Source organism: Antedon bifida, chromosome 11 (assembly GCF_963402885.1).
Source record: "Antedon bifida chromosome 11, ecAntBifi1.1, whole genome shotgun sequence".
In the NCBI taxonomy this organism is placed as follows: domain Eukaryota; kingdom Metazoa; phylum Echinodermata; class Crinoidea; order Comatulida; family Antedonidae; genus Antedon; species Antedon bifida.
In genome coordinates this window covers 15,927,653-15,954,245 of record NC_136236.1, presented here as the reverse complement: position 1 = coordinate 15,954,245, position 26,593 = coordinate 15,927,653, and the positions used below count along the sequence as shown (strand labels likewise).

The 26,593-nt window shown below is 33.1% G+C and overlaps 4 protein-coding genes across 4 annotated transcripts; all 4 read left to right on the top strand.

The window, feature by feature from the left end:
- Positions 1–1,140: 1,140 nt before the first annotated feature.
- LOC144856138 (ras-related protein Rab-7a-like) lies at positions 1,141–3,377 on the top strand. The gene is made up of 5 exons (XM_078714102.1): positions 1,141–1,470; positions 2,115–2,149; positions 2,524–2,656; positions 2,783–2,995; positions 3,087–3,377. Exons 1-5 carry the CDS (start codon positions 1,198–1,200, stop codon positions 3,375–3,377), a joined length of 945 nt encoding a protein of 314 aa, XP_078570228.1. The 5' UTR covers positions 1,141–1,197.
- An 8,953-nt stretch (positions 3,378–12,330) lies between these two features.
- LOC144856136 (ras-related protein Rab-7a-like) lies at positions 12,331–13,436 on the top strand (the record flags this gene model as incomplete). Its single annotated transcript, XM_078714101.1, has 4 exons — positions 12,331–12,371; positions 12,617–12,749; positions 12,878–13,090; positions 13,185–13,436. Coding segments are annotated over 4 exons (639 nt in total), but the record flags the coding sequence as incomplete, so codon positions are not given.
- A 2,416-nt stretch (positions 13,437–15,852) lies between these two features.
- Positions 15,853–19,125, top strand: LOC144856330 (ras-related protein rab7-like). The gene is made up of 6 exons (XM_078714308.1): positions 15,853–15,921; positions 16,912–17,272; positions 17,480–17,556; positions 17,798–17,924; positions 18,058–18,276; positions 18,378–19,125. Exons 2-6 carry the CDS (start codon positions 17,120–17,122, stop codon positions 18,639–18,641), a joined length of 840 nt encoding a protein of 279 aa, XP_078570434.1. The 5' UTR covers positions 15,853–15,921; positions 16,912–17,119; the 3' UTR covers positions 18,642–19,125.
- A 243-nt stretch (positions 19,126–19,368) lies between these two features.
- On the top strand, positions 19,369–25,472 carry LOC144856336 (ras-related protein rab7-like). The gene is made up of 5 exons (XM_078714318.1): positions 19,369–19,416; positions 21,565–21,638; positions 21,978–22,104; positions 22,514–22,732; positions 23,228–25,472. The coding sequence occupies exons 2-5, from the start codon at positions 21,586–21,588 to the stop codon at positions 23,444–23,446; spliced, it is 618 nt and encodes a 205-aa protein (XP_078570444.1). The 5' UTR covers positions 19,369–19,416; positions 21,565–21,585; the 3' UTR covers positions 23,447–25,472.
- Positions 25,473–26,593: the final 1,121 nt, after the last annotated feature.

The window sequence follows — 26,593 nt, the reverse complement described above, 5'->3', positions numbered from 1 at the left end:
ATCATACATTCTATGATCTTAGTAGACCTAACTTGTTTATTAGTAGTTTCGAATCAACTCTCTGATCTTTTTCCGAAAATGAATGTTATCTTGTAGTCCGATTAAACTGATCTTAACTGTTGAAAACACGTAGAGGATTGGTCACTAAAGATAAGTTATAAAAATAAACAAAAATACCAATTAATAACCAGTAAAAATAATCGAAATATGTTAGTCCTTTATGGGGAAAATACTGGCACTCCACGTAAATATAAAACTAAAAACTGCATACATATTTTTTTCGAAAATGTTTATTTCTGGTTTTATAAGCATATAGGCCCATAGGCCTATAAATTCTTAATAAACCATGGATTAAGGAATCCACCATGAATAAACCAATAAAACGATTTATTGGTTTATGGTAAAGAATTTATGTTTGCCTACATTTATAAATAGATTACATACACTGAGGGAAAATTCGATGGTTTCGAGAAACTCCTGACTCTCTAGTGGTTGCAAACTGCTATTATTCCAGAACTGTTGACTGTTGTGGGTGTATTACTGGTAAGTGACGATTTTAATTGAGAGTTTAGGTATAGTACAAAGGCTTTATTTTATTATTTTCACTTTTTATAAACAAACAAAATGCGTTTAAAGAATGAAATCCGTATATGTAGTATTACTTGTAATATATAATGTCTGTGACATTTATTTGTATGGGGGGGGGGGGGGGAGATATTTGTTCGTTTTTATAAGTATCTGTTGAAGTCTTTAGCTAAGGCTAATTTGGACCCTAAAACTGTGAACATTTTTAACTGAAGTAAAATGTAAATGCATTCTGGTCCTCGAGTTTAAGTTTAAGTTCCAACCTCCATATTGATTTATGTTACATTCAATGTTACACACTAATGGTTGATAGGCTTAATCAGTTCATAGAAATTTAATCATTAACCCGACGGTTATCCAAATTGATACTGAATAACACAAGGGATGTAGATGTATTAGAGTAGAGTACACTACAATATTGATATTGAATATTTGAACTTTGAGACTCGCTATCAACTCATGAACATTTTAATTTTTAATAACTGGCTGGAAGTAATTCATTGCTGTTACTGTATATCGTATATGTAGTTAGTAGCCACAACCACTAGTATGGCGGATCGCAAACATCTAATTAAGTCAAGGCGTAATTGGATAGCATCTTTTGACAGAGAGATGACTAGTCTGAACCAAGCACTAGAAAGTTCTATAAAAAACATCAAAACTGTCGAAAAGTATTATGAAAAAGCGGAAAAAGCTCATACAAAGGTAGTAGAAATCCACGAGAAGATAATTGATGCTACAGATGATGATCACGAGTTTAACGAACAAGAGGAGTTGATGCGAGATGTTCAAAAAAGATTTGTCGATATGCAATTGAAAAGCGATACGTATTTATCTCGAAACCAGGGAAGAGTCTTCCCTGCTCATAATCAGGTAACGGTCCAGGTAAGTGAAGAAACTGATTCAGTAATCAAACAAACAGTGTCCTCTCTGATACTTCAGTTGCTGTGATATAAATTACATAACAATAACATTACATTAAATTAAATTATTTGAAATAAGATTAGCCCCTCAGTTGTTCCAAATCAGAATATATACAATGGAACAGTAATCTCATAATTAATGAATAATTATATATCATTAATTATATATAATTATTATGAAGGGTGGTTTATTATTATTGTTTTAAATGGTGTCAACTATGAAACATAGAAAAGCATATATGAGTATACATAATTTCAGACTTCTAATGTTATCATATAATTCAATGTCCACTTCGACGTTCCATGATTTTCTTTATTATACTATTATTGTTTAATGTTAAAATATATAATAAAAGAAGAGAACAAGAAAAATGGTTTATCAATTCTTGGGTATATCATAAGTTCAAATATATCGGTTTAATTGTAATACATTGAAAAAACATTTAGTTATATGTTATTGTAAATAATTTGGAAACGATGTTTAAACTCACATTCTTGAAAATATCAAATAAACATAATGCTTTATTTGAAAGTATTATTATTACATATTAAAATGTACGCTAGCTGTTTAATAACTGATTAGTTTAATTTTGATTAACTTCACAGAAGAAAGTAAAGGTCATCGTCCTTGGAGATAGTAGGTAAGAAAGTTTCATACAAATGTAAGCTAAAGGAAACACCCTTAAAATAAAAAAAAATCCTTATCCTATTTCATTAAAAGAACAATAGAGAAAGAGATAATGTATTGATTTTGGTGAAATGTCATTTAAAGGAAATATCTCACTAGATTGGTAAATACGGTCACTGAATCTATAACCTAGTACATCTTTCGAGACGAGTAGGGGGTTACCCCGGTGTATTAGTACATCACAGCCACTGATCACCAACTGGGCCTCTGGGAGACCAGTCTTTGACTGAAGAGGTTACCCGGTATAAATATAAAACAAAACAAAACAAACTTTATTTATTTAATTTTTTTTAAATTTAATTTATAAAATATTGCTTTTTCGTCTAGTGTTGGAAAAACCGCCTTGATAGACCAGTTTGTGAACGACCATTTCGATGAAAATCTCTACCAAACAACCGTTGGAATGGACTACCAAACGGAACACATTACGGTGGACAACGGTAGACAAATTATCATGACGGCATGTACTCATTTCTTTGAGTTAAAATACATCGTCAAACAACATACCTAATCAACATGTTCATGGCGATTCTTTTATTTTTCGCCCAAAGTTAATATATTTTTTTTTTTCCCTTGGTTTCTTTAGATATGGGACACAGCAGGTCAAGAACGGTTTCTGAGTCTAGGATCTTCATTCTACCGTAACGTAGACTATTGTGTTTTAGTATTTGATGTAACTAAGAGCAAGACCTTTAAATCACTTGACAAATGGCGCACCGAGTTCCTTAAAAAAGCAAGCCCACGGTATCCCGACCAATGCTTTGTCGTGATAGGAAACAAAATTGATTTGGAGAGAGAGGTATGCCTTGACATATTTAATTTCTCATTGCTTAACACTATTGCTCTTTATTTACTGGTTGTTTGCCTAATTTTGATTGATATGTTTACAGGTATCTTTCAAAAATGCAAACAAATGGTGTGCCAGAAATAACATCCCTTATTTTGAAACCAGTGCCAAGGATAACAGTCAAGTCAACATAGCTTTCCAAACGATTGCAAAGATTGCCGATGCCTTACCCGAAGAAGATTTAGAACGTTCATCATCTTTAGTGAAAATAGACTCGGTCAGCACTAAGAAATTGAAATGTTTCCCATGTAGGGGAGGTAACAGGCGCACAGACCGTAAGCCTACTGTTGTAAGCCGGCCTATTGTTTATCATGAAATGCAAGTGTCTGGTTGAGTTATGAATGAATGAAAATGTATCTTTCAATTTATACCATATTTTAATTAGAAACAGCTAGCGTGTGTTATAAATTATAAATAAAAGAATTGAATAGTTTTGTTGTATTATTTCTAAATCCTTAATGAGAATATTTTTTGTTAAGTTAATATAAATTTTTGTCAGTACAAGTAGAACTCCTATTTAGGACCAAACAAATACGTCGTTTACACCGGCCTACATTCCCGCATATTTGCGTCCCGGGTACGACTCGGGTTATACAATTCCGGATCAACTCCGCATTTTTACTGGCGGTGTAAAAGGGGTAAAAGTGTCCCATAGGGTGTCCCCTGAATAGTATGGGGACACTAACCAAAGGGAACAATGTTTTATATTAGATAAATTATGTGTGAGAAAATAACTTTGAACGAACCACACATTCGTCTTACAGTGTTTGAATATAGTAATAGGTCTATCTTGACTGGGACCAATTTGGAGTCTTTTCAAATGATCTCATGATCTCTCATGATGTAATACTTTTCATCTGACGATAGAGGGTGCAAACACTTTCAGTTTATTTGTTGGGGAACGGCTGCTGTAATGATATTTGATGCCATTTAATTCGTTAAACTTATTTTACTTTTTAATTCAATTTAATTATCCATTTATTTAATTATCTCTCTATTATAAATTTATATTGAAATTAATATTTAGAGTTAAATGATTCATATTTTAGGATATTTTAGGTTGTTTTTGTGATGAAATTTTTTTTCTTTTTGTTTTATTTGTTTGTGATTTAGGCCTACTATCCGAAATAAAGGAAATAAATGAATAACTGAGGTAGTGATATTGTAAAAAATGGAAGTGTATCATAACATAGACATCATGCCAGCAGGCCTAGAAAGTTTGCAGAACTTCTATTCTAGGGGCGATGCTGAAATATTGGAGGGAAGATGATGAAATATGCGAGCGTATAGGCCCAAATAGTATTACATTATTGGGCTTTTTATCTTTGTTTTTTTTCATCATTCATGGACCATCAAAAAGTATTATTGATTAAATGATTGATTATTGATCACTTTAATTCCGAACATTCCATACATTTGTATGACTTAGGCCTATTATTACGGCTAACTAATTTCCTACAATGTCATGTTTTATGTTTAGTAAGATTAAGAAACATCATCGACCGTTAAAGTAGGCTTAAAGATGCCTCCAAATCGTTTTATTTCGTAACGAGTTGAGATACTGATACGAAACTTGTTGACCTATTCCCCGATTGTGATGGCTGTTTAATGTAAAATTATTATCATGCCTATGATGTAATACATTGTCATCTGACGAGAGAGGGGGCAAACGGCTCTTTAGATTTTATTTGTACGGCCGCTGGCGGTTGTTTGAAATTCGCAATACGAAAACATATTTACATTCATTAAATTTCTTGCAAATGAAAAGACTTTTTTTAATGCTTTTTTAAAAAACTAAATGCATTTTCAATCAGTGGCGAATTCCAAAAATGGGAGTTGCGTAGTCGAACTCAACGTAACACGATAGCGCAACGCAAGTCAGTCGACCAATCACAAGCGACAGTTTTTTTTCTCTTTTGTGGGGCAACCCACTTTTATTGCAATGATAAACAATATGGTGAAGGTTACAGTATATGTGTCTATCTATCTATTTATCAATGAATATTTAAGTGATATTACACAGACAGAGGTTAAAAGATTATATAAAATATTTTGATATTGTGTTGAAATCTAGATAAAACGAATATGTATACAGAGAAAATTTATATTACAGAGCTAAAACGATATAAAGATTGATATTCAGTATCCTAACAAGCCACAGTTAGGGTAATCCGCCGCGTCGTGATTGGTCAAATTACTTGCGGTACCCTTGCATTTCGTCTAAGAGTGAGAACCACGCTTAAAGGAAAAAAGAAAAACTAAACGACTAGCATAGATATTATTATTAGGGGTTCATCTCACTCGGCGCTTCTTTTGACACTCATTGGTTTTCTGTCTTTACCTTTTCACATTCATTACGGTATTTTCAGAATGCCATATGATCTTACCAGGAAGTTTTAACTACTTTATCATTAATTTCTAATCAACTCTCTGATCTTCTTTATTATGAAAATGAATATCTTGTATTGTAGTTCTCCTTCACAGTGCAGTTTCGGTGGCTGAATAAACTGAATAATAGAAATGTTATAGTTCTTCATGGGGAAAATACTGCCACCCCACATCTGTAACAAAACTGTATCTTATACCAATGTATAAATAGATTTACATGCACCGAGGAGAGGAAATTCGATGAAGTTTCGACAAACTCGTGACTCTAGTTGCAAACTGCACTACTCCAGAACTGTTGACTGTTGTGGGTGTACTACTAAGTGACGATTTTAATCGAAAGTTTAGGTATAGTACAAAGGCTTTATTTCATATTATTTTCAATTTTTATAAATAAACAAAAAATGAAAGAAAAAAATTGAAAGAATGAAGTCCGTATATGTAGTATCCTATTTAATTGTAATATATGCTGTTTGTGACATTCATTTGTATGGGGAGATCTTTTTAAATAAGTATCTGTTGAAATCTTCTCATGAACAAAACTCTAGCTAAGCCTTCAATGTGGACCCTACTGGGAAAAATGTTAACTGAAGTTCCAACCTCCATATTGATTTATTTTGCAATGTTTGTTAATAACTGGCTCTTTGCAGGAAGTTATTCATTGTTAATAAATGTAGGCTGGTATGTCGTTTATATGAATGTCGTGTATATTTTTTGCTAAAAGCAAACTTTGACTTTATTTCATATCTTGATAATATAAGGAATGAAAACAAATATGTTGCCATTTTTTCTAAAGAAATTTAAAGGACCAAATTCAAGATGGCCGCCAATACTCAAATAACCCTATTTAAAACCAGGATATCACCAATAACACAAATTATGAATGTGGAACAAGTCCGTTTTGATGGTATTACACATTATACAATCTTAACTATGTATAGCGATAATCTGTCGGCCATCTTGGATTTCAAAATGGCCACCACTAAAAAATAAATTTAAATAATGTTTGTTGTTTGAACACAATGTTCTAAAATAGTCACTTCTCATAGGATTGTCTAAATATAAGGCTGTCTAAAGTTGTCAATGTTCTCTGTATAATAGATATATAATACCCCTACTATGACCCTTGAATTACCTAATCGTTCAAAGTTGGAGTTGCAAAAGTATGGAACAACTTACATTGATATCAAATATTCAGCAACCATTAATTCTAAATCTAAATTATAGATCTCATTTCTTTTCATAAAAGTGAAACTTGTATTTCAATGTTTGTATCTCAGACAGGACCACAATACAAACAAGTGTATTTATACCTTACTGGCAATTATACCCGCCACAGGGCGGGTTTCTAAATTAGTTTAAAGCCTTCTCAGACCCCAGTGTCCCTATACTCGCCAACCTCCAGGTTGTTGTCCTAAGGGGGTAGTTGTCCGGGGGGTATTTGTCCGGGGGGTAGTTGTCCTAAAGGGGTAGTTGTCCTAAGGGGGTAGTTGTCCAGGTGGTGGTTGTCCGGGGGATAGTTTTCCGGGGGGTAAATGTCCAGGGGGTGAATATCCGGATACGCTCCCAACACATCCCAGTTACTGGGTGATTGTGTTTAAGACGTTTCCAGTACAAATTATGTTAGCCATAACTACCAACTCATAATCCCCCAGTGCCAGTTTTCAGATGTAGTTTAAAACATTCCCAGTACAGTTTCGGTCATGGTGACAGGCATACATCCCCACCCCCTTCCCAGGGCTAATTAAAATACTTTATAACAATTTCCTACGACACAGTTCTGGTCAATTTGATAGCTTACTACCCCTAGCCTAAGCAAAATTAAATTCCCGGTACAATTGCGGTCATTTTGATATCCCATATGTATGGTTACGTGCTGAAACAGAACTAACATCGAAAGTGAGGAAAAGTGGGCCATTTTGACCACATTTTGGCCCCTAATGCTTGGTTCCCACAACGACGTAACGCAACGTAAGGGATTTGACCAATCACAAGCGATGGATTTATTTAACGGTCGCTTGTCATTGGTCAACTATTTTGCGTTGCGTCTACGTCCTTGCATTGCGTCCTAGTGGGAACCAAGCTTAACTTAGATCTTAAATAGCGGATGATGTTCAAATGTAGTTTAGAACTTTCCCGGTACAATTCTGGTCATTTTGATATCCAATATGTAAGGTTATGTGCAGTAACAAAAATTTGTATAACGAACAAACAAACAAATGTACAAATTCTCTAACTTATAATATAGATTGTGAAATCCTGTATAAATATGGTGTTCAATAATAAATGCGTTATTGCCATGTAATTCAATGTCTGAATCTTCAAGGCCATGGTCACCAGTATGGTTGGTAAGTTTTTGGCAGAAGCTTGAAGAAAGATACAGCTCATTCACAAGCTTCATAGGCAGCATTAACTCCCACTTCTCATCTTCTACAATCTCAACCGATTTCATTAGATGTACCTTAAAGTTGACCACCATTATACACTGGTTTGATGTGTGCACATGGTTGTGGTATAAAAACTCATGTACTAGGGAAATACAAGATAATACCTGGTGATGACTCTTGCCCGAGTTGAGTGGAGGTGGACAGAGATGACATCAAGAAGCAATTATTTTGACCTGGTGAATTATATGGATTTTAAACATGTAGCATTGTGAAAATAGTGTTGCGGCCAGTGCTTTTGTTGTATTGTATTACCTATACAACAGTGACACAAATATCTTAAATGGAAAACATCTCTAAAGGATGTCACAGAAGCACATACTACTCTGCTTTCTCTCTACAACTTCTGACACTTTTCTAGAAAAAATTCAGACAGAGAAAATGATTCTAAGTGACGTATCATTTTGTTTGAAAAACGCTGATCATAAAGATATTAACTTGAATACAGAGAGTCGTCGAAATCTAAATGATGTGGTTAAACTATCCCTATAATGTCAGAGACACAAGACAACGATATCTGCACACATGGAAAGTACACATGCTTTTATAAAATATTTCTTTGCTCATGACCACCTAAACTATGGCCGGTTACTTCCGCTGTATCACTTTCAACAGATTACTGATATTGGAGTTTATGAGACGACATGTATGTGTGACAAAGGGACTTGCTGGATTTACATCAATTGATCAAGGTCATTGAGCATGGTATCATTGGAATAACACAAATTAATGATTTCATCAGAGCTGGCAAATCTAGTTGATGAGTTTGAAAGCCAACATTTAAAGAGAGATGATATCTTGATTAATGAAGAATGCTGCAAATCTCACAGAGGTGTTTGTTGGCCATGGCATGATGTTTGAGGCATTGGTAAAAGTTTTGTAGAAGGCAAACTGTCTATATGGGATCCTAAGAAAAGGACGAATATTGGCAAAAAATACATATGACAGTGAATACAGGTGACAAACTAATCAAAGTAAAAGAGGACTCCAGTAGAGATCCTTTGTCGTATCACATAGTCAGTTGGTACAGTACTGTATATAAGAACGTATGAGCATTTAGGGGCGAAATGAGGTATTGCAGTACCTTTGCTGATTTGTTTCTGAACAAGCTTGTTGGGATCACAGATCAGTCTGTTGAAGTTTGATGGATACAATAGTAGAGAACGAAGGAAGGTCAACTTACTATATCGCATTCAAGACAGCGCACTGATTAGAAATATTTCATTTGGCAGAGTTAGTTAATCACCATGTTGTTGTAGGCATATCATTTTGTGTCATTTCAATCTAATTTAATTTAACTTACACACGTTTTAATAAGAAATTTAACGCTTTTTAAAAAAATGGCGGCCATTTTGAAATTCAAAATGGCCACCATTTTGGGTTAATAACCATGTTGTTGTCATAGGCCTATACGTCATAACTTGCACATGTTTTAATAAGACATTTAATCCATTTTTTTAAAATGGCGGCCATTTTGAAATTCAAAATGTCAAAATACTAATGAATATAGGTTTATAATAATTTTTATATAGCAGAGAACCCATATAGCATTAATTTTAACCTAAAATATTATTCATAATGGGTGTTACTTTGTCCAATATGGTACATTTATTGGATATGTTACGCATTGGCGGCCATCTTGGATGTGATACCCTTAAGCTTTTTTAAAAAAATGGCAACATATTTTTTTTATTACTTTACATCCTAAAGACACTAAATCAGCTGGAATTTTGCTTTTAACAAAAGAAATGACACGAAATTACATAGTGGCCTACACACACACTTTAGTCTGGCTCTGTTCAGAAGAAATGCATTAGGTAAAAGCAGTATGCATGACATTGCATGTCAATTTGGGTATGCTCAATTTAATAATGGCGTCTTGACATTCTAATCCTAAAAGCAACTGGCCGCAAAAATCATAAATTTTAGGTCTACAATTTTCCTAAAAGGCAGAACTATACTAATTTTTCTAAGGCTGACCTCCCCAGTTTAACATTAGTTAAATATATTTTACGACTTTTTACTCCTTAATTTAAAGTTCATTTTATCTTTATGGAAAGTAATTTAGGGTTCCTATTTTACTTTAACAGCAGTCATAATGCCCGGTCTCTTATTAAATATGACCTTTTATTGAAATACGACAATATTAAATTATTGCCAGGGTTTGTTTATCCTGAGTATGTAGTGCGCATCCTGTCACGGTTATATCGGAAACGATACCCGGAAAAGGTGAGTTATTACAATCTCACTGTTACATTAACACAGGGCTTGTCTATTATATAGTAATTATGATGTTTACAACTAGCATTTTTAATATTCATTTTAGTTATTTAGGCCTATTTTGAATATTCTTTACCGAACAGAACTCTTCACGGGATATATGCCTATGCAATGTTAGTCGTCTGAATAACAGGCATGTGGGCTGCCTGTTGATTATAGATATATATGATAATATGGATGACTAGCCTATTCTATTTCATTGCCAACGTATCCATATCTGTATATCTTTACGTCCGTTTTATACACATTATAATGTCGCATTATCTGCGGTGCCATTTGAAATGGTTCCATGCTTGTGGTCCATTCAGAGTTAAAAGTTGCTAACTAACAATTTTCTTCATCGTGACATCATTAAATTTCATAAAAACAGTATAAATCATCGGTAAATGAATGAATACGAACATTACCTATAAACAATGTATCAAAATTCTACCAGGCCTATACATACCTTAGCATTCTTTCGATCGTCTATTATAAAAAGTGAAAATAATATGAAATAAGCATTGTTACAATACCTAAATTTTCTCAATTAAAACCGTCACTTATTCACACAACAACGAGAATTAGTTCGTGCAGCAGCAGTTGCAAGAGATTATGAGACTTTCGAAACGTCATGGAATTTCCCCTCAATGCAAGTCTATTTAATTATAGAGTCTGTAGAAGGTAATAAAGAAATGTTTAACTCGAGCTCCGTTGGAGGGGGTATTTTTTCCATGAATACTTCCATATTTGTTTTTACACTTTCTTTTTTTGTGTGTGTATTAGGCCTATTGTTTATTTGTTACTTTACCATCAAATGCACGTGACCAATCCTCATTATCAGTATGAGTTGTATAACATATAAACATCTCACAGATTTCCTCATCTTTATCGTTTCATAGTAATTAATTAGCGGGTGGTTTAGAATTTATGTTGTTAATTTATATTTCATATACAGCTAAAACAAATAAAATCCAAAACACCATTGGTATATACATGGAGAAATAAGTTAGCTTATTTCTCCATGGTATATATTAAATATACTCAACTGTTTTCCTTTTTTAGAAAAAAAAAGGAAGAAGAAAATTAATAATTAATAGACCAATGTAAAGAGAAAAATTGATTAGCAAAGTTTGCAACTATAACAGTGGTTGTCTTTGTTCATCAGAAAGTAAAATTTGTTTTTGTTTCATGAGATCTGAGAAAGATGTGTTGAGCTGTAGAGTATAGTTGAATACATTTGATCAAATATTATTATATAAGGTGTCGGAAAAGGTAAAGACAAAATGAGAAACACTGTGGAAAGAAGAACCGAAACATGAAGTAGGAAGAGCCCCAAAATATTCTACTATGCTAAACGTTAGTTTTTCTTTCTTATTTTCCAATTTTATGGATTCGCCACTGATTAAAAATGCAATAATATATAGAATATTTCCTTTCCATTTTCCTAGCTCTGTCTACACTATCAAAGTATTGTCGATATACAATTGAAAAAGAATAGGTATTTATCTCGAAACCAGGGAAGAGTCTTCCCTGCTCATAATCAGGTAACGGTCCAGGTAAGTGAAGAAACTGATTCAGTAATCAAACAAACAGTGTCCTCTCTGATACTTCAGTTGCTGTGATATAAATTACATAACAATAACATTACATTAAATTAAATTATTTGAAATAAGATTAGCCCCTCAGTTGTTCCAAATCAGAATATATACAATGGAACAGTAATCTCATAATTAATGAATAATTATTATATATCATTAATTATATATAGTTATTATGAAGGGTAGTTTATTATTATTGTTATAAATGGTGTCAACTATGAAACATAGAAAAGGATATACGGGTATACATAATTTCAGACTTCTAATGTTATCATATAATTCAATGTCCACTTCGACGTTCCATGATTTTCTTTATTATACTATTATTGTTTAATGTTAAAATATATAATAAAAGAAGAGAACAAGAAAAATGGTTTATCAATTCTTGGGTATATCATAAGTTCAAATATATCGGTTTAATTGTAATACATTGAAAAAACATTTAGTTAGGCCTATATGTTATTGTAATTATGTGGAAAGTTGTTTAAACTCACATTCTTGAAAATATCAAATAAACTGAATGCTTTATTTGAAAGTACAGTATTTTACATATTAAAATGTAAGCTAGCTGTTTAATAACTGATTAGTTTGATTAACTTCACAGAAGAAAGTAAAGGTCATCATCCTTGGAGATAGTAGGTAATTAAGTGTCAGCACTCGTATCCTATACCATGTAAGCTAAAGGAAACACCCTTAAAATAAAAAAAATCCTTATTTTATTTCATTAAAAGAATAATAGAGAAAGAGATAATGTATTGATTTTGGTGAAATATTATTTAAATGAAATATCTCACTAGATTGGTAAATACGGTCACTGGATATAGCTTTATTTATTTATTTAAAAAAAAATTTAATTTATAAAATATTGCTTTTTCGTATCATAGTGTTGGCAAAACCGCCTTCATAGACCAGTTTGTGAACGAACATTTCGATGATAAATCCTACAGACTAACCATTGGAATGGACTATCATGCGAAAAAGGTTACGATGGACAACGGTAGACAAATTATCATGACGGCATGTATTCATCTCTTTGAGTTAAAAAAATATATCGTCAAACAACATACCAAATCAACATTTTTATGGCGATTATTTTATTTTGTCCTTAAAGTTAATATATTTTTAATTTTTCCCTGGTTACTTAGATATGGGACACAGCAGGTCAAGAAAGGTATCAGAGTCTAGGATCTTCATTCTACCGTAACGTAGACTATTGCGTTTTAGTATTTGATGTAACTAAGCGCAAGTCCTTTATATCACTTGACAAATGGCGTAAAGATTTCATCAAACAAAGAAACCCACAGTATGCCGACCAATGCTTTGTCGTGATAGGAAACAAAATTGATTTGGAGAGACAGGTATGCCTTGAAATAATTAATTTCTCATTGCTTAACACTATTGCTTTTTATTTATTGGTTGTTTTCCTAATTTGGATTGATATGATGTTTACAGGTATCTTCAGAAGATGCAAACAATTGGTGTTTCAGAAATAGCATCCCTTATTTTGAAACCAGCGCCAAGGATAACGATCAAGTCAACATAGCTTTCCAAACGATTGCAAAGATTGCCGATGCCTTAGCCGAAGAACCGGAACAAGATACAATTTCAGCCTCCAGAGTAAAAATAGACATAGAGACAAAAAGAGACATACAGAATTTCAGATTGATACTTTGTTGTCTAAGGGGTCTCTATAATTATAGATAACTGTAGTGTCTGGCGGTTGAGTTATGAATGAATGAAAATGTATCCGATCTTTCAATATACCATATTTTAATTTGATTAGAAACAGCTAGCATGTGTGATGTGTGTTTTTATTTCTAGTGTAAAATCCGGAATAAATTGAATTGAATAGTTTTTTGTATATTCCCACCTATGCAACATTTCTAAACCCTTAATGAAATATTGTTTGTTAAGTTAATATTGATTTTGATATTGATAGAACCCCTATTTAGGACCAAACAAGTGTCCCCTTAATAAGGGTGTCCCCTGAATAGGGGATGGGGACACTAACCAACAAGGCCAACAGCCATTAAGTCGCGTGCTACAATGCATAGTGATACCGGACCGACAGACAGACCGACAGACCGACAGACAGACAGACCGACAGAAAGACCGACCGACCGACATAGTGAACTATACTGACCGAAATTACTGAACATGTTTAAAAATGTTGAAATGTTTAAAAACATTTATATTTTTTTAATTTACACGTGCGTAGCCTGTCACTTTTGACGTGCTCGTATAACGTAATTTCGAGTTGAAAAGTAAGTCAACAAAACAGAAATCGGGCAAAAAGAGTGAGCAATAACATTTAACGCGCAGTGCGCGCGCGCAAATCTGCGCACTCATGGCAATTTTGTAAACGCTTAAAATTGCCTGAAACGTACTCTTATTTCATCGAAAATAAATTTTGAAAATTTTAAGCGCGCGTACGCATGCGTTACATGCGCTACGCACGTAATTGTATTGCCATATGATGATTTATGCCCTATAATTTATGAGTACCAAATTTTATTTAATTGTGATTCATGGTTGTGAAGATATGATTACAAACGTGATTTCGTTAAATCGTGCGTAGACCGCGTAATTTTTTATTGCGCACCGTGAAAACATAACCACATCGATTCCTGGCCATAAGGAATATTCTGTGAAAAATTGACTTAGCTAGATTAAACTGATATCAAGATAAGATCAGAAAGCGATAAAACGCATAGTGATACCGGACCGACAGACAGACCGACAGACAGACAGACAGACAGACCGACCAACCGACCGACATAGTGAACTATAGAGTCGCGTCCGCGCGACTAAAAACTGGAATTTCCCTTAGTATGAAGTTTTACTGGAAAAAACAAATATGCCAAAATCAACAATAGATTCCTGGACTCAGGAAATTAAAAAGAATTACAAATTTAGAAGGCAACGTTTCACCAATAAAAACTGTCAAACTAAAGAAAATATCATAATTATTATCATAATTATTATGATATCCAATTTTGTATCTATATTGATATAAATGAATATAATTATTTGGTCTTGTTTATATATAATATTTTTCCTATGATATATGTCCATGTTATTTCTCAATAAATAATAATAGATATTCTTTATCTGTTGTGTTTTTATATGTGTGAGAAAATAACTTTTAAACGAATCCGTCGTCTCCGTTTGTGTTTTATAAAGCTCTGTGTCTGCACTATCAAACTTTATGTGACAAAAAATATGTGGCCATATGGACACGATGATGTCATATCACTACCATATTTGGGCATATTACTACCATATATAGGCATATCACACTTTTTTTGTCAAACTACTTTGATAGTGTAGACAGAGCTAGGAAAATGGAAAGGAAATATTCTATATATTGCATTTTTAATCAGTGGCGAATCCATAAAATTGGAAAATAAGAAAGAAAAACTAAAGTTTAGCATAGTAGAATATTTTGGGGGTCATCCTACTTCATGTTTCGGTTCTTCTTTCCACAGTGTTTCTCATTTTGTCTTTACCTTTTCCGACAACTTATATAATAATATTTGATCAAATGTATTCAACTATACTCTACAGCTCAACACATCTTTCTCAGATCTCATGAAACAAGAACAAATTTTACTTTCTGATGAACGAAGACAACCACTGTTATAGTTGCAAACTTTGCTAATCAATTTTTCTCTTTACATCGGTCTATTAATTATTAATTTTCTTCTTCTTCTTTTTTTCTAAAAAAGGAAAAAAGGAAAACAGTTGAGTATATTTAATATATACCATGGAGAAATAAGCTAACTTATTTCTCCATGTATATACCAATGGTGTTTTGGATTACTTTGAAACGATAAAGATGGGGAAATCTGTGAGATGTTTATATGTTATACAACTCATACTGATAATGAGGATTGGTCACGGGCCTCTGATGGTAAAGTAACAAATAAACAATAGGCCTAATACACACACAAAAAAATAAAGTTTAAAAACAAATATGGAAGTATTCATGGAAAAAATACCCCCTCCAACGGAGCTCGAGTTAAACATTTCTTTATTACCTTCTCTACAGATTCTATAATTAAATAGACTTGCATTGAGGGGAAATTCCATGACGTTTCGAAAGTCTCATAACTCTTGCAACTGCTGCTGCACGAACTAATTCTCGTTGTTGTGTGAATAAGTGACGGTTTTAATTGAGAAAATTTAGGTATTGTAACAATGCTTATTTCGTATTATTTTCACTTTTTATAATAGACGATCGAAAGAATGCTAAGCTATGTATAGGCCTGGTAGAATTTTGATACATTGTTTATAGGTAATGTTCGTATTCATTCATTTACCGATGATTTATACTGTTTTTATGAAATTTAATGATGTCACGATAAAGAAAATTGTTAGTTAGCAACTATTAACTCTGAATGGACCACAAGTATGGAACCATTTCAAATGGCACCGCAGATAATGCGACATTATTATGTGTATAAAACGGACGTAAAAATAATATGGCCTACATGAATACGTTGGCAATGAAATAGAATAGGCTAGTCATCCATATTATCATATATATCTATAATCAACAGGTAGCCCACATGCCTGTTATTCAGACGACTAACATTGCATAGGCATATGTCCCGTGAAGAGGTCTGTTCGTAAAGAATATTCAAAATAGGCCTAAATAACTAAAATGAATATTAAAAATGCTAGTTGTAAACATCATAATTACTATAATTATAATAGACAATGTTAATGTAACAGTGAGATTGTAATAATTCACCTTTTCCGGGTATCGTTTCCGATATAACCGTGACAGGATGCGCACTACATACTCAGGATAAACAAACCCTGGCAATAATTTAATATTGTCGTATTTCAATAAAAGGCCATATTTAATAAGAGACCGGGCATTATGACTGCTGTTAAAGTAAAATAGGAACCCTAAACTACTTTCCATAAAAGATAAAATGAACTTTAAATTAAGGGGTAAAAAGTCGTAAAATATATTTAACTAATGTTAAACTGGGGAGGTCAGCCTTAGAAAAATTAGTATAGTTCTGCCATTTAGGAAAATGATATGATTTTTGCGGCCAGTTGCTTTTAGGATTAGAATGTCAAGACGCCATTATTAAATTGAGCATACCCAAATTGACATGCAAATTTCATGCATACTGCTTTTACCTAATACATTTCTTCTGAACAGAGCCAGACTAAAGTGTTGAGTAATCAGTGGAGACATTTTCAGTGAATGACTTTCCTGTTAGATCGTACGATGTAGAAACCACTATGACGGATCTTAATAAACTAAAGAGAGAACAGCGAAAATTGAAGGGCCATTTATACCTACGGATAAAGGGACTGAACCGAGTACTAGACAATTCAGCACTGTCAATGAGTTGTTTGCCGATGTGATGACAGCTTATGAAAACGTCAAAGCAGTCCATGAAGAAATATGTGATACTGTAGAAGGGAATGAAGAATTTGATGAACAACTAGAGTTGATGGAAGGTGTTCAAAATGATTTTATCGACATACGATTGAAAAAAGAAATTCTCGAAAAGCAGGTGATAAGTGTAAAACCTGATATAATATAATAATAATATCTTTTCAAAATGTATATACAATTTTGGTTTTCATGTTGAATTTTGCAGGCTGAAAAGAACATTAAATTATAGTCAAGGTTGCTTATTGCTTATTGATTATTGGTTTATTGATTATTGATTTATTGAGTATTGGTTTAATGATTATTGGTTTTATGTTCAATTTTGAAGACTGATGAAAGAAATGTTGAGAGGTTTTCATGGATGACGAATATAGTAATAAGAGCAATCATCCTTGGAAATAACGGGTAAGAAACTTTCATAAAATCGATGCTTCCATAAATTCTTAAATTTACCATATATAAAAGAACCAATTAAGAACAATTTTTGAATTTATTGGTTTAGGTAATTAAAATAGTGTAAGACCGGAACTTATCTTCTTCCAGCGTTTTAGTTCTTTCATTGTCGAGTTACTTTCAGAAGATTCAGATTATTATACCGTCTGTACATTGCCACTGATTTGTGTAATTTAAACATTGTTTTTTTCAGTGTTGGCAAAACCGCCTTGATGAATCAGTATGTGAACAAAAAGTTCAGCAATCAATACAAGACAAGCATTAACACAGACTGTCTTACAAAAGAGGTGATGGTGGGTAACAGACTAGTTACCATGCAGGTATAGGTCCTATTCAACATTTTTCCCGAGATGAAAAATATATCATGTATATATCAGTGTTATAAATTAAATTGCGATTTCATGATGAATCTTTCATTTTTTTCTACAATAGTTTCTTTTTTCTGTACACTAGATATGGGACACAGTAGGTCAAGAAAGATTTCAGAGTCTAGGGGTCAACTACTACCGTGGCGCAGACTGTTGTATTTTAGTGTTTGATGTCAATTCTGAAGAGTCCTTTAAATCACTTCAAAGATGGCGCGACCAGTTCCTCGTAAAAGCAAACCCACACTATCCTGACAATTTTCCATTTGTCGTGCTAGGAAACAAAACCGATTTGAGAAAGAGAATGGTATGTATTGACTATTGAAATTATATAATTTTCCATTGGTCTTTAGGCCTATTTATTCAATTGGTCGTGTAATTTTGATTGATATTATGTGTTTTACACAGGTATCTGAACAATTGGCAAAACAATGGTGTGACAGAAGCAACATTCCTTATTTTGAAACGAGCGCCAAGGATAACGTTCATGTCGACAAAGCTTTCCAAACAATTACAAAGAATGCCTTCGAAAAACTACCTGAAAAAGACATGCCTAAAGAAGTTTCAGATAAAATAAAGATAGAACCCATGATTCTTGCTCCAGACCGGCCACCGAAAATGAAACGATGTGGTTGTCAAGGAGGCCATACAAACAACATGAAAGTGAATTAAACTAAAACCTCATGCCATTAGTTGTAAAATGTAATCATGATAATTGATAACTAATAAAGAATTAACCATAATTTATATATAGATAATACAAATACATAGTAGGCCTAGTAATGTCTCAGTAACTAGTTTTAGTACTATAATAAACTGTACTATATAGTAGGCCTTTGGCTGTAGCTTACGTCCATTTCATTAATACTAACTTTTTTTTCCTAATGGGGGTTAATGTACGTTATTCATACTGTTGTTTGTTATATCTTTCTTTTAATATTGTAAATGTGTAACGAACATTTAAGAACATGTTCCCCAGCGATGTTTTGAAATCTTGTATGTGAAAAATATTATTTTTGGTAGTTAGGCCTACAGCTAATGTCACATGGTCATTGGACTGCTCCACAGAGATAAACATTTCGTAATTCGAGTGACTATAAATATCAATTACTATGATAAAAAGATAACAGATGACTAATATAAGCTTATGATAGTATTAGCATAAGCCTAGCTAATTAAATTGATTAAATATCAACACCAAATTAAAACATGAATGTATTTAAAATTGTTATATAAATAGATTATGATCTATATCACTGATCTATGATATCAACATACTGATCTGCTGACGTATTGCATTATGGGGAAATTCTATGACGTTTCGAAACTCGTGACCTCCCTGCAAAAAACTGCTGCTCTCTGCGAGTATTTCTTGTTGTGTGAGTGAATGACGATTAATAATTATTGTATAAATTCTGGATAATTGGGGTTTTAATTGAGAATTTAGGTATTGTATACAATACTTTATATTTCATGTTCTTTTTCACTTTTATAAGTAGATGAAAGCCTGTTTTTATTTAAAGAATTAAGTTTATTTGACAGAGAAAGCTAGGCCTACAACAAGCTGTATGAATAGTGAAATCACACGGGAGTTGGCTGTTGTGCACGGGGCAATATTTTCAGGTTGGGAAGTGTTGGGGAATGCCTAGTGTCAGTGTGACTTTCCGAGATATAGGCACAGAGTACTAAAGCATAGTAATATTTTAATTCACATTGTTAGATTAATGTTCTGGTGTTCATTAATGTATTTATATAGGCTAGTTGATATGATGATTTAATGGAGTTTTATTCTTAAAATAATTTAGGCCTACTGTATTAAAAATGTAAGCTATGTGTAGGCTAATAAAATAAAGCAAACATGTAATGACTGACAAGTCAAGATATACTGTGTGTTTTAGCAGAGAGGTACATAAATAATAATAATTTGTATTCAGTATTGTTGGTGTGATGTGGGAAAATATGTGCACTCTTCATCATCACACGCATGCTTCCTTAAATTTACTGACTCATGTAAATACCACCAGACTTTGGACTGTCAATATATTCGGTGATTCTTTGTATGGCACACTCTTAACTTGATGTCTGTATTATTAGTATCTTATTTAACTATGTCACCTTGATTTATCATGATGACTTTATAGTACAATGGGACACAAAACTGCTGATATCCTCCTCACAGAGTTTTATAGAATTTTTATAGTCATCTGTTCAGTTAAAGTTGACACTCTCTACAGTCACCCTTCCACACTCTCACTCCTTCCATTATGACATGCTTTTAAATTGATAATTTAAAAGCATGTAGCCTACCTAAGCTTAGCTCCTACTTAAACAGCATTTTATGTGGAAAATAATCTACTATACAATTAACACAAGTATTACATGGCAGTGTACATTGGTAAGGAGTTTTAAAATGATTGAATTTTAAAAGTCACATGGCTAATACATAGGATAAAATGAAAGAGGAACTACAGATAGTAATAGTGTTACACAACAACTTGATGTCTAGCCAATACGTTACACTATTTAATTAATCCAGTTGAACACCTTATTTACTCTGCTTTCATTTTCTAGAAAGGTGAGGGATTTGAACTCGCCATAAATTTTATTTCACAAACCACCATCTTTCATGTCACCAATTGGGCGTGGTCACTGCATTATTTTGGGCCTTCAAAAAGTTATCTTTTGAAGAGTTTACTCAACTACTGTATTTAATTAATTATCATTGTGTTTTTCCGGAAAAAAATACGGTCTTATGTTTATTTAAAGGATGCATTTATATATTGCGTGAACTAGAGCGCCATTTAGACTTCAAGTTCTAATTCTATTGTATATTATTATCTGTCAACAAAGATGTTTTTTAAACAGTCATTTATGCATCACTGATTATATTGTATTGTTGCATGCAGTGAATACAAAATGGAATCAACCCACAGGTTACCTTTTGTAATTCCTTCATCATCATAACAAACCTTACAACATAGATGCAGCATGTTCAGCTGGTCCCATTATCAGCTCAAACTTCTCGCAAAAGATATATTTGCACTGTTAATATACTGCAGAAACAGCAAGGAGCTAGGTAGGTCTCCTCAAAACAGACCAATCAATTAGGCCTATAGTTAAGTGGTTAATGTTTGTACCATATTTACTCCCCATGTAGCCCATCCCATGATATATAATAGCCCACCCCATGATATATAATAGCCCACCCCATGATATATAATAGCCCACCCCATGATATATAATAGCCCACCCCATGATATATAATAGCCCACCTAAGATTAGACATTTTCAGTTGTTCCTACCATGGAGAAATATTTCTCCATGTTCCTACCTATTCTGACTGGAACATACCATTCTAATTATAACCACTTTAAAATGTAATAAGAACAAGTTCGTTCAAATATTTACAGTATGTAAATACACTTGTAATCTTAAGTAAGCTGTCAAAGTAAACACTATGGAATCATAATTCTTGTCAAGGTGTATACTTATCAGTACTAATAAATACAATATATTGAATAAATTACTGTTTTATTGTGGAAAAATATGAATTGATAGTTTTATTGACTGTTGGTTTTTATGTTGAATTTTGCAGGCTGATAAAAAGAAAATTAAAATGTCTTCACGGAAGAAGGTTCTATTGAAAGTCATCATCCTTGGGGATAGCGGGTAAGAAACATTCATTTTGCTCAATAGTTCACTTCACACACCTATAAAGATCAATTTGATGGATGGGACGTTATTAAAGAAGGGGTGTTGTAAAATGATGTAGGAATCTCCCTATATTATCTCATATAAGTACACTAACCTAAGGAATCATTTATATTATCTCTTATAAGTAGTACCCTAACCTAAGGAGTCATTTATATTATCATAGAAGTACCCTAACCTAAGGAGTCATTTACATTATTATCTCATATAAGTTCACTAACCTAAGGAGTCATTTATCCATCACATCATTTCACAAAGCAGGAACTTGTGTAATTACAAACATTTTTCCTTGTTTAGTGTTGGCAAAACATCCTTGATGAACCAGTATGTGAACAAAAAGTTCAGCAATCAATACAAGGCGACAATTGGAGCAGACTTCCTCACAAAAGAAGTGATGGTGGACGACAGACTAGTCACCATGCAGGTATGTTTTCAAAATTATTGTCGAGGTGAACAATTTATCTTCATATATAATAATCATAATGGAAAATACCTGATTGTTTCCTCAGAACAAAAACACCTTCACTCCTAAAGAGCTCGCCTTGCCTTGATTTTATGTCTGGCTGCGACAAATACCAACATTACTGTACAATGTACATATTTTCCGCTTTCCGTACTGTCTATTAAGGGACGAGGAACTGATTGTGTCGCAGCCACAAATAAACCCTTTGATCTCCAAAACTCAGAATTCTGTTGTTCGATTGGTTGAGCATCTTGTCCCTACTATGTCAGGACAGTGAAAATTTCGACATTGACAATGCTTATAGAATGACTAATTAAAATTTTGTATCAGATCTAGTGATGATATGTTTTTTATTTTTTTTGTTCACTAGATATGGGACACAGCGGGTCAAGAACGATTTCAGAGTCTAGGAGTCGCATTCTACCGTGGCGCAGACTGTTGCGTTTTAGTATTCGATGTAACTTCACCCAATTCCTTTAAATCGCTCGACAGTTGGCGCGACGAGTTCCTCATTCAAGCAAGCCCACGCGATCCTGAAAATTTTCCATTTGTCGTGCTAGGAAACAAAATCGATTTGGAAAACAGAATGGTAAGTATTGACATGATTTTAATTTTGTATTACTCAACATCGAGCGGGTAAGAAGGGGCACTGCAAACCACAGCCACTATAAACTATATACTATATAACTCCTCAGCCATAGTTCTGGTAAGTAGAACAAGTCTTCCCAGATTAGAACTGGGATTAACTCTTTAGAAGTTTCAGATGTTTTTACAAATAAATGAAATAAAACTTTAAAAACATTATGGCTTGTAGTTAAAATGTCCAATGCATCTTTTGTAAAAAAAGTGTAGATAGGTTACCCCGGTGTTCTTGCCTATTTTAGCTCCTTGCATCTATCCCTACATTGTGTTAACAGCCCAAGTGGCCCTCATAAAGTGACAGTAATCTAACGCTGTGATAGGTCAAATTATCTGTGTTGCGTTAACATACTTTCATTCTTTTAGTGGGAACCAAGCTTATCACTCCTCTCCTTATTTCCATTTGGTAAAAGTTATTATTTTGTTGGATATAATTTTTTTTCAGGTATCTACAAAAAGGGCACAAAATTGGTGCGACAGCAAAAACAGCATTCCTTATTTTGAAACCAGCGCCAAGGATAACATTCATGTCGACCAAGCTTTCCAAACGATTGCAAAGAACGCCCTCGCCCAAGAACCGGAACAAGACATGTATAACGAATTTCCAACTTCGGTAAAAATAGACCCCAACTACACTCCTAAACAGGACGGCTGTGGTTGTTAAGACATGTTTGTTTGATCTACTGAAATTGTAATCAAAATCACGTACTCCCCGATATCACTCGGACATGACACAATTAAATTGTTTGTATAAATTGTATTATTTGTATTCCTTCAATTCAAGAGGGCTTTTTTAAAACAGAGAAATTGAATATTTTTAATTATCTAATTCTCTGTCTGCATGATAAAGCTCATTTTATTTAAAGCCTATGACTTGGTATAGGTCCTAGTATTTGTTGTCTTTTAGGCCCTAACATGCCTTGTCAGGTGGCTCTACTATGGCTTAGCCTAGGCCTAACCTCTCCTGTCAGAGGCCCTACCATACACCCTATCATGGCAAGGATTAGGCGCTATGATAACCAGGCATTGGTTCTACTGTAGCATGCCTTGGCTTAGGCCTAATATGCCTTGGCTTTGGCCCCTTTTTAGGCTTAGCCTAGGCCTAACCTTCCTTGTCAGAGGCCCTACCATACACCCTATCATGGCAAGGATTAGGCCCTATGCTAACCTGGCATTGGTTCTACTGTAGCATGCCTTGGCTTGGGCCCATTTTAGGTGAGTCCCTTGCATGCCATGGTATAAGCTGTAACATGCTGCCATTTCCCTAACAACTCATGGCCTATGCCCTATCAATATTTGGTGTACTTATTGTATAGTAGGAGCTATAAATTCGTTCTATGACAAACTTCAATTTCTAATAGCTCATAACAAGAAATAGAACATTACTGAAACCAGACTTAAATGAAATATTTTGATAAATGTCCCTTTCTATATCAGTTTTAATATTACAAAGTGTCTTTTTTTATGTTTAAAGATGATTTTTAGAGCAATAGGTTTATATACATACGTCGTACATACAACATTCTGAATATAAATATTAATTGTGCTCGAAAAGTATATTATTTAGCATCTATAATTATTATATTGTTGGTTTGGTTTATAAAATTAATAGTTACATAGAATAGCTTAATCGTGTATAATGCCGTTGTTGTATAACTACGCTATTTAAATTCACTGCATATCTTAACCTAAGCAAAATCATAATGTGATTCAATCCAGAGTATCTGTTCAAGTTCTATTGAAATAATTTTACGAATGCACTATTGCGTGATGACAAACATTTGCACATGCCCATAAACCAATCAGTGTTGTGATAACTTCAGTGACAAAAACTACCTTTCAATATCTGTTTTACATCTTGGATATTGAATGAAACCATAGCGTTTTTCTTAGTCTTTCCAAACCAGTGGGGTTTTTTTTTGGCAGTAAGTTAGAGTGTTTCCACTTTACGCATCTGGTGTCGGTGTGAAAGAGGGTTAACATGATTCAGTGTGATAGGGGGTTAACATAATTCAGTGTGAAAGGAGGTTAACAGGCATGTCATTTCTGTAATTAATGTGTAATTATTGCATGTACTCTTCTTATTAATATGTGTAGCGTATTTTCCTTATCTTAGAATTTATAAACAGAATAATTAAAAATAAACAGGTGATAAGAGAGTGTACAGTACATTCGTATAGTGTGTCAGGTGACATATACACAATTTGCAGAGAGGTTTACATATTACTGCAGTAATTTGTTACTGCAGAATGTTGTAAATATACAAATATATAGTTGTTACATTTATTTATTGATTTCAATCAGTAAAGAGTTAATCAAAGTCACAGAATAGTACCCAAAAATTAGTCATGCAAAATATTTTGTTTCTTCTACACTATCAAATTTTATGTGAGAAAAAAAAATGTGATGTGCCCATATTTTTACCATATTTAGGCATATAACATTTTTTTTTGTCAAACTAATTTGATAGTGTAATTAAATTGTAAAATGTATCTTAATATTATTAGTAGTATGTCCTTCCGGAATTATTCCCTTTATCACCTGTATGATGTATCATGTCGCCATAGTAATGACAATCAAACAACAATAGAAATATTTTATATGATAGAACCAACAACTTAAAAGACAAGAAGCATTGAATATTGTAATATTTTGTTGTTTGTGTAATTAAATCTAAACGTACTATATAATATTCTTCTATTCTTTGTAGATTGCACTTAATTGAGTAAGTATATTGTGGCGGAGAATTAGTTGCATAGTAACTATAACTTGATTTAAAATCTGTTGGCAAAACAAATCATGCAGCGCATGTAATTTTTTATATAATTGCAGATTATTCAATTCAAAATTTACACAAGTTGTGTAGGTACTGTGAAAAATAACTTTCAATTGTTCAGTTTTAAGAATAATCGGCTACAAATAAGCCTACTATAGTAATAACTGTATATACATTCTAACGACCACAATTTCTCGGAGTGCAACAAAAACTCGGAGTGTAACAAAAAAACACAGTTGTTTTATCATCGTTTTGATTGATTACAGAGTGTCTTTTCACCTATACGCAGCACTGATAATTCAATGATGGTGCATAAGAAACCATCAACTGCATATGCTCACAAAACAACCTGTGTTGTGATAGTTCCTGCAATAATTCGGTCTGTAAATATGTGCAGATAAATATTACATGTTGCTACTTTGTAGAATTTAGTGCCGACTTAAAACGCCCCTCTTAACGTAGCGGTATCATTTCATGACCTCTGACCTTATTCAATGCAGTTATTTTGTTACAACCTAGTCTTCAAGTTCTATGTTTTATGATGGTGAACTTGTTTTTATAATATTTTTGGGAATAATTGAAAAAAGTTATAGAATTATTAAAATGCGTCAATCATAAGTGAAATCTGTGTCTTGTATTTTTTTCGTATCCTGCCAACTAACTCCCTGAGGAGGTGATATGATAGATTTACCAAATTACCAAAATATTTTTTTGAAAATAAAGGTGTATGTGTGTATATTTATTATACTGTATTATGGGAAATTACACTATTTCTATTTATAGTATCTTTCAGTACTGTAGTACGGGAACTATTGAACAACCGTCACTGCGATTACCAATAGAGGGGGTAGTTCTGTTTTTTGGGGCTATCATAATCATTTGGAAATTATTATTGAACTAAATCGTATTAAATTAATTTGTTTTAAAGCTAACAATGACGTTTACATGAGGAGGTGGTATGATACTAGACTTCGAAAAGTATTTCATGAATATTAAAGGTGTATATGATAGGAAAATAAAACTATTTCTGGTATT

Coding starts and splice junctions, on each gene's coding strand:
- LOC144856330 (XM_078714308.1), top strand. CDS start 17,120: ATGACAGCTTATGAAAACGTCAAAGCAGTCCATGAAGAAATATGTGAT. Junction 17,557..17,797: donor ATCATCCTTGGAAATAACGG/GTAAGAAACTTT, acceptor TGTTTTTTTCAG/TGTTGGCAAAACCGCCTTGA. Junction 17,925..18,057: donor ACAGACTAGTTACCATGCAG/GTATAGGTCCTA, acceptor TCTGTACACTAG/ATATGGGACACAGTAGGTCA.
- LOC144856336 (XM_078714318.1), top strand. CDS start 21,586: ATGTCTTCACGGAAGAAGGTTCTATTGAAAGTCATCATCCTTGGGGAT. Junction 22,105..22,513: donor ACAGACTAGTCACCATGCAG/GTATGTTTTCAA, acceptor TTTGTTCACTAG/ATATGGGACACAGCGGGTCA. Junction 22,733..23,227: donor TCGATTTGGAAAACAGAATG/GTAAGTATTGAC, acceptor ATTTTTTTTCAG/GTATCTACAAAAAGGGCACA.
- LOC144856138 (XM_078714102.1), top strand. CDS start 1,198: ATGACTAGTCTGAACCAAGCACTAGAAAGTTCTATAAAAAACATCAAA. Junction 2,150..2,523: donor ATCGTCCTTGGAGATAGTAG/GTAAGAAAGTTT, acceptor TTTTTCGTCTAG/TGTTGGAAAAACCGCCTTGA. Junction 2,996..3,086: donor AAATTGATTTGGAGAGAGAG/GTATGCCTTGAC, acceptor ATATGTTTACAG/GTATCTTTCAAAAATGCAAA.